General features: G+C 39.7%; 1 protein-coding gene across 1 annotated transcript; it reads left to right on the forward strand.

Annotated features, from left to right (window-relative positions):
- The first annotated feature begins 862 nt into the window (after positions 1 to 862).
- cmc1 (C-x(9)-C motif containing 1) lies at positions 863 to 7,648 on the forward strand. Its single transcript, XM_070835327.1, has 4 exons — positions 863 to 950; positions 1,303 to 1,395; positions 6,550 to 6,640; positions 6,862 to 7,648. The coding sequence occupies exons 1-4, from the start codon at positions 932 to 934 to the stop codon at positions 6,980 to 6,982; spliced, it is 324 nt and encodes a 107-aa protein (XP_070691428.1). The 5' UTR covers positions 863 to 931; the 3' UTR covers positions 6,983 to 7,648.
- The last annotated feature ends 1,290 nt before the right edge of the window (positions 7,649 to 8,938 follow it).

Genomic DNA, 8,938 nt, shown 5'->3' on the forward strand with positions numbered 1-8,938 from the left:
ACCATACCATCGAATACCATAGAATCACACAGAATACTATTGAATACCGCAGATTACTTAAACATATCATAAAATACTCTACCATACCACAGAATACCATATATTATCATACATTACCATAGAATACTGTAGCGGATTGTCCTGAGTTTATATGAGAAAATGGCTTATGTAAGGACAGGAAATGTAATTTTCAATTCACATACTACATTTAGTGCATGCAGATTTAACGGGTTTTGAACCACACTTGCTAAAATGTTTGAAAATAGCAAAGTTATCTGATCATAATGTAACACCTGTTTCACAGTGGTGGTGCAGCTGCCACTTCTGTTCCATTGCTCTGGCTCTCATGTCAGTCACAATCAAATAAAATATAAGTAAAAAGTGTGTAATCATGGTTATAGAAAGAAGCACTGGACTTCTCTGGACACTCTTGACTCTGACAACATTTCACATTTAAACGATTTCAATACTGCACTAGTTCACACTTTTAAAAACCTGGAGGGTGAACAAATAAACATTAACATAAGCAATTATTACTGTTGTTATTGTCACTATCATTACATGTTTACCACAAAAGTTAGGTCAAAGTGTTTTGAATATTTTGGGTATCTTATGAATGTATAATGGTGAGAAAAGAAACCCAAAACAAAAGCATTAGAAACTGTCCAAATCAATCTATAATCTATAATCATAATATAAAACTATAATCAGACAGGCTTCACTGCAGGGCTGTCGCACTGTGCTGTCTAGGTGTGACAAGCTAAATGTTTAACTGGGATGGGATTGATATGCACAGTTGAGGCCGTGCTGGACTCTGGGATTTGTAGTTTTTTTTTTACGCGACGTGATTACGTCAGCGGAAGTATTTTGACCGAGCGCGAGCAGGGTCACATTGGTCCAGTTTTGTAATGTTTTGAGAAACATCGCCACAATGGAGGCAGCCCACGCAGGTATTAAACATTTCTGCTGTCTTAAACTCTTTACGTGTCTCTCGTGGCACAACGTTAGCTTAGCTTTGCGTAGCTACATCGCTGTTAAGTCAGTTAATTCCTCCTCAGCTGTGCGGACTGGAGGAGCCAACGTTAGCTAAGTAACACGATAATTCACGTGTCCACCAGCGTTTATGCTCCCCACTCGTCTCAGTGGTGTAAAAGCTGACTTTATATGCTTTGAACGCTGTTCGCTCCTATGCATGAATGTGGTAAATGAATAACAGTGGTGATAAAGCGTGAGTGTGACTCTGCTGTGCTGGAGTTTCTCTTACATGGTTCACCTGCCTTTCTTGTTGTCCCGCTTGCTCAGAGGAGATTCACCTGAGGCATGTGGAGAAAGATGTCCTCATCCCCAAGATGATGAGGGAGAAGGCCAAGGAGCGCTGTGCTGAGAAAGTTGAAGGTATGCAAGTGTGTCTGTGTGAGAGAGAGAGGGAGGGAGAGAGAGAGAGAGAGGGAGGGAGGGAGGGAGGGAAGGAAGGAGAGAGGGGGAGAGAACCCAACAGTTCAACTCAATAGTTCACAGAAAACTCTGGTTTAGACACACAGGACCACAGCCATTCCTGTCTTGTGTTCTTATGTAACATAAAATGAAAAGCTAAGCAAAGTGAATTAAAATGCACGTCTTTTACACATATATGTTTGGTTTCTATCCAAAACTAAGATATCATAATCATCATAGTCATATTCACAAGTATGATGCAATTTTATTGCATAGTATTTATAGATTGCTTGACTTGCATATCTTGGTTTAATTCTTGCCTGCATGGCTGTCCTGTTCAGAATTATATTGTCAGTTAGTGTTGTGTGTTTATGCAGAAATGAGTCATTTTTTTTTTTTTTTTTTAAGCAGACATTTTGACATGCCATAGCAGGAAAAGCATGGGTATAATTACTTATATTAAGTAAAGATTGCAATTTAGTTGAGTTCCATGTCCTTATTATGCAGTTATCCATTACTGTGCACACACGTTTACTGGAATACCATTATTAACAAAATCAGTAAGTGTGCTTATTTTTGCTAAGACAGATGAGAAAGTCTGCTGTGAAAAGTATCTTAATCTTTTTTGTGCAATGGTGGAAACTGTCCAGATCCAAAGATCCTTCTGCATGCCTGCATTCATCCATGGAGCTGTAATGAAACTAGAGAAAAAAATGTATAAGTACATTGACTAATTATGACTATTATTAGTGAACTGGGAGTTAAATTATATGGGCATAATGAAGCTATATTTAGTGATTATTCTAATGTTTTGTCCAACCAATAGGCCTTTTAAAGGAAGAAATGCTGACGTGTCACAATAGAGAAGGCATATGCAAATGATATAATGAATGCTGGCTGAATTCCATTTAGCTGCTTCAGTTTCAGGGTCCTGGTATTGTGCAAGCTGACTCACTGTGACTAATGCTATTAGTGACACCTGTGTTTTTTCTACTATGACAAATGAAAGTGTTTGCTGAACGCCTATTGTTTCAATGAGGGTACACAAATAAATACGACCATGCAACTATATGATGCAAAGATACGATTCACTAAATTCAAAAAATAAACGGACCGTACACAAGACAAAGTACTGGCATGCTGTCATGTCATGGAGTAGGAGAGGTCTTCTTTTTCTTGTCTTTCTATCCCTTGTTTAGCTCAATTCACCCCCCCCTTGAATGATGCATGCATATTGGTTGGGAAATCTTATTTGTATATTTGTTATATGTATTCTAGAAAATACACTTCTGCAACCAACACAAATTCAGTCCTTGTATTTTCTAGAATATAAAAGTCAAAGTGAAACCTTCATACAATCCTCCATGTTCATTCGAGCCTCATTAAACTCCGCACAAGTGAGCAGTGGGATTAGTGCATTTGCATGGCATTGAATTGCGACCGGATCATTTATTTAGTGCCCCATTCCTCTCATTTTAGAGATTAATATTTAGTTTGTCATTACTGGTAAACTTCACAATAGGATAATGCCACCCACCCATTTTGTTGAGTTTTGTGGTCAGCATTCTACCTCTGGAGAAATCATGTAGACTTTTGAAAGGCCGTAAAAGAAAGAAATTACGAGACATTCAAACACCATGTTAGAAAACCCACATTTTACATGTTTGTTTCATTTTTCAGATAATATGAACATCCGTTTAATGATATGTCTTTAGTTATTTGTTATTTTAATTGCAGCCGGATGTCTGCAACCATAAACATCTCACTCTTCTTTTGAAAACAAAAGATGGATTATTAAGTAATTTAATGATTTGATTTATTTTTTCAAAGGGTAACTGAGTTGATACTGCCATAATATTCATAGTTTTTGCATGATTTTGAAACTGAATCCCGCCTCCATAAACGCACATTTCTTTTTAATTTCAATTTCTCCTTTTTAATTTCTCTGCATTGAGGAGCAGGCCAGTAGGCATGACACCAGAGTTGCCACTTAACCTGGGTAGCGGTGGCTGCAGCTTTGCTCAGCTGTCAACTGCAGCATCACATCAGCCAGATAATAACTAGGTTCTGTGGTTTCTAGAAATCCGATTGCAGCCTGTATGAGCCAGTGTGTACTGCTCACACGTGGAGACGATGCACATGCAGCCTGAGGTGATGGGACAGACTGTGGCTGTGTGGGTAGTGGAAACCCCCCTCACATTACTTGCTTTTCGCCCCACTCATTTTCACACCTCACTCGCCCATTTCATTCTGCATGTTTGTGTGTGTGTGTATGTGTGTATGTCTATGATTGTGTTTTACAAAGAAAAGTAAAGAGAGACAGAATCTATGAGTATGTTTTCCTGTGTTATCCGTCTCTACATATGTACCTCTAATCAACCCACGGTTGTGTATTGTAGGCTTAATGTTGAAGCGACAAGTACAGTTCACCTCACCTGTACCTAACTAGTTTGTAGTTGTATTTTACCTGATGTGATTTTTCCTATTGCTTTGATGACTCATGCCAGTACTGGCACATGTCTTTCAGAATCACACCATTTGAACAACCCACATACTCAATCTGCTTTCACATTGGCACTGACTTCTGTTATGTTTTTGCAATACTTTGATTTGCAGCTACTTTGCTGTAAATTGAATCCATTAGGCCTGTGTCTGGACCCTAACATCCAAACCTTGGAAGGGAAAAAAACCCTCTGAATTTGAATAGTCATTTTCACAATGGCTGACATTTTTTAAGTCACTGTTTCATTACACAGTCGTTCATTATTGAGAAATGCTCAAAGATTGCTGAGAAAGACCTATTTTCTGTTGTAACTAATTATGTTTTAGTGGTTCACACCTTATGTCTTCCTCTAAAGGTCCAACTCTCCCCAAACATTTAGGCCCCCAGCTTCTGCTTTCTACTAACTGCCAAACTACACTTCTGCATCTTTAAAGATGGCAAACAAAACAGTTTTAAGTGAAGGTGGGATCACACCTTCCTTTAGAAGGGCCTCTTCTGAACAAAAAGCTGGTCTCATAGATTTGCCTTTGGTGTAGCTGCGATCAGAACGGCAACCCTCTGCAGCCTCTATTAGTACCATGGGACAGGGATGAGGCGTTTGCTGATTAGATTAGTCGCACTGCTCTGCTTCTCTAAATTGGTTTTGCAGTTGGTTTTTTTTTTTCACATCTGCATCCTAATGAAAGAGTCTGTGTGATAACCATACTGATGTCACTGATAAAGGTAATTATGATGTCAGTTGTTGAAAGGGGACACGGGAGGGCAGTGTTTTAATTAAATCCTTGAGAAAGAACTTGCTAACAAGGTGAGGACTTGGAGTCTTCAACACCTTGTTTACAATGAGGACCTTGCAAGTTCAGTGTGGAATACACCACTAGCCAGGGCACAATGTCACTGATGTAGCCTTGTGCAGGGGGATTTGTATCTCAGTTGACAATCGTAATATTTACCAATAATATTTCACCTTATTTTACAAGTAATGTTCTAATTACATAGATTTGTATTGTGTTAGATTGCTTCCTGTATAGGGGACAGTGACTGGGTCAAAGGTTAAACATTTATTATTATGTTATTATTATTATGATATTTATTATTTGAACTGTCTCTGGTGAATTGCTTGCTGTTCTGTGCAAACCTTCAGTCACATTTGCCACATTTCTCTAATCGGTAAGGGTTTTCTAAAAGACACAACATGATCAAATCAGATGTCTTATCCTTTAAATACACGTGCAGGACATGTAGGGTACCTGCTCGTCCCAGCACTACATACCAGGTCAATTTACATTTAGCCTTTCAGGATCCTCTCTGCCTTTGAGTTAAGAGTGTGAATTTGTAGAGTCATATCCTCAATTGCCCTCCACCAGAAAGCACCGCAGAGGACCATGCACTAGGTTTACATGGGATTCCCTGCACTGATCCCAAATGATCTGCACTATCTGAGGGTGCGAGCTCCATTACCCAGGAGGCATCCTCTGGCGCGTGAGCTAATCTGCCACTGAGTCCTTGGAAGTGCATTGCCCTCAGGGAGACCAGTTGTGGGTGAACCATTTCAACAGTCTGTGGGCTTCCTTTAGGGACTTTAGTGACCTGGACCCGCCTTGATGATTGAAGTGAAACATATCTGCAAGCAAATGCTTGCCCTGGAAAGGGCAAGAAATGTCTGTAGTTCTGGGACTTTGGTGTGCTGTCCTCTCCACTGAGGACTTCATGCCCCCTGTACTGACCTTCTGACACACCTCCCCAACTTAAAGGAGGGGCATGTGTTGTCACCACCTCTTGCCTCGTAGGGACGATGGACTATATAAAAGAAGCAATGTCATGATGTTGTTGTGAAGCCTCGAGTTTGGCATTTTGGCTGTCACCATCTTAGTTTTTCTGGAGCCAGGAGTGATGTTCACTCTGCGAAGACCGCCTCTGATTAGTTAGATGTAGGCATGACCGGCCTCTGATTGGTTAGTTACGAGGTAGTATATCCAGGTCATCATGTGAGAAATGTGGCCGGCCTCTGAGAGTGATTGGAACCTCCAGCAATGTCTCAACAGCTAGCTGAAGACCAACTGTAGGCTCCAAGTTGGCCTCTTGTCCTTGATGTAACTTAACTGAGGATAGCTTGTCAACCACAGCCCTTAGAGGGCAACAAATTGCACTCTGACCAGAAAGTCGCAGGAAGGATGACACTGTCACTGGATGGAACGAAAACAGAGTCTCTATTCACTTCTTACTCCAACATGTTTATATTTACGAGATCCAACCACTCTGTGGCCAGTACAGCTCCGTTCAAGTTCAGTCCTTGTGTGAAACGGCAACAATGAAACAGGTTTCACTTTGATAAGAGGCTTGGCAACGTAACTTATAACCAGGTTCCTTCTTGTGGTGGAACGCTAAGATGAAACATATCTTGGTTTGGTTGTGGCTATATATTGGCTGTATATATTGTTGTGTGTGTTCTCGAGGATCAGATAATATGTATAGAATAATAAGGTGAAAGGCAGGATGTCAAAAAATTTAAAACAAGATATTAATGTTTTAGGTTGTTATACGTGTTGAGAATGTTCCTCTCCTGCTAATTTTGTCGTCTCTTTGCTACTTTTCCTCTCCCCCTCTCTCTCCAGCTTTCAACCTCTGCTGTAAAGAGTCTGGTTTCCTCATGCCATTTAAGTGCCGAGAGGAGAATGCAGTATTGAAGGAATGTCTGACATTACAGTGAGTATTTTGCAGTTTCTCCTGCGATACACAGATCTCATAGTAAGGTTGCTACATATGTTATCCCATAAAACATATTCTGCATGGGCTTATCCTCACTGATGCACTCATCTGGTGCCTATCAAGTCTCAGTAGTCTCATATAACAGCCATCAAAGTGATGGCCATACGAGGCTTCATTATTTCTGTAAAATAAATACTGCACCTTCTGTCTTCCACCAGCTACAGGGACCCTGCATTCTTCGAGGAGTGTAAGCAGGAGTACATCAAAGAGAAACTGGAGTTTGAGAGGACAGGCATCCGATCAAACCACAGGACACAAAAACTCCCAACTAGCATGTAAACGGTTTCCTTGCTTTGAAGGTGAAGGTGCAGAGTGTGAGGTTCTAGCCAGAACCAGCACCAAGCCCTGAACACCCAGGATACACGGTCACGTGTCTGGGTTTATTACACACGCCTGTGCATTTTATTTAAATCTGTGGAATTTGTGACCGAGACTGCTTTGGTGTGCAAGAGAGGTATATAATCAAAATGATTGGCTATTTTTCATGTTCTGTATATTTGCTAAATGTTCGTCATCAGATGGCCAGAGTTATCATTCTCACTGAATCAGCAACAATGAGCTTACTGATCGATCTGATTGTGGCACAGTCACCTCCTGCACCTAAACCTGGAAGGCCTTCATTAGAGTCGAGCGCTTCAGCTTTGGAAGCACGCAGACGTTACTTGTGGGATCCCCAGTATCTGCTATACACTTTGGAAAGTGGTTACACTGTACATGCAATGACAACACAAGTGGTAACGAAGAGTTTTTGCTTGGCCCCACAGCTCAGTAAGTCTTCTGCAGAAGAGCTTGTTTATTAACATACAAAGAATTGCAAAAACTACTTTGAAGATGCTTGTACAGTGTGTCAGAGACGTCTGACGTCCAACCAGGCAACGGAGCATATGTGATTATGTAAAATATGCAGTGTAATGTGACATTATCAATAAAATCTATTCAGTAGCACTGAAGTGTTTTGGTAAATTAGACAAAATGTTCATGAATGCATTTTGTTCCAGATACACATTTAACGTGGTTTCATTCAGTCAAACGTATGATGTTTATTTCATAGAGGTATGGACCGTCTTTCCTCCGTTGTCAAAACCGAAAAATCAAATGTGAAGAAAAATACTGTCAATCAAGTATCTTTAAATGAATGTGGCTGCAGTGCACTGTGAAGTTCAGCTCTACTTCAGTTTAGTTCATTCACATTTTGTTGGACATTTCAGAACCTTCTCTGGTTAAATTGGTGACTCTTATTGGCTTTAATAAGTACAGTTTTGGCTTAAAGTTTTTTGTGTTTGAATATCTTTCATGCTGAGAGAGCATCGGCTTCAGTCAGACCATACTAACAACACTGGAGTTAAATTAATTTATAAATGTAATGGGGATTTTGAAGGGTCGAATCTGTTAAAAAAAAATAAAAATCAACATTCGATCATTTTCTGTTCCATCACAACCACTTTTCATGTGTTTTTATTGTGCTTTCACTTGAAGCACATTGTTCTGTATCTGTACTTCCAAAGAACAGAGATGTCACATTATGAGTTAAAGTGTGAGTGAGTTATTGTTACGGAGTATTGTCAAACACGGGATTTAAAATTCTCAGCCACCATGTCTGATTAAAGGCACAGAGCAGTTTTAAATTCCTAACACATTTAATACATTGTAGACACTTCCTCCTGGACAACTTTTCAGGTTCACCGTGCTAATATAAGATCGAGTGTAGTTTTCTCAGATCACTGACTTGATGCTTGTAATCATTGATCATTGTAAAGAAGGCAGTGCAATACCTTGCAGTGTAAAATTATGGGTGGACATTCTTCTTTTTAGTTTTTTTTTTTTTTTTCTTTAATGAGGACAAATGCCAGTCATGAGAGCCTAAAATTATGTTTTCAAATTGCCCACCTGCAGCATTTCAAAACTGTAGTACTCGGTTTATAATAGGACTCGGAGAAAAGCAGCAAATCTTCACACTGAGAAATATTTTTAATGGATAAGTGCCTTGAACCAAAAGTTGAATGTTTCTTCATCTGAAAATCAGCTAGCTGAGAAATTGGTGGTCGGTAGGGATTGTTCTGTTGCAGAGACATTTAGATTAGATTTATTTTTAAAATATAGTTTCAAAGATATCTGATGACAAGAAGCCAAAAAGAAAAAAAAAAGTTACTGTTGACTACGCCAAAGCCTATGGTTTTATTAAAACTGAACCACAGGACCTCATTTCTAAAAATATGGACACACACAGACCTCACA

Source organism: Pempheris klunzingeri, chromosome 8, assembly GCF_042242105.1.
Source record: "Pempheris klunzingeri isolate RE-2024b chromosome 8, fPemKlu1.hap1, whole genome shotgun sequence".
Taxonomy (NCBI): Eukaryota; Metazoa; Chordata; class Actinopteri; order Acropomatiformes; family Pempheridae; genus Pempheris; species Pempheris klunzingeri.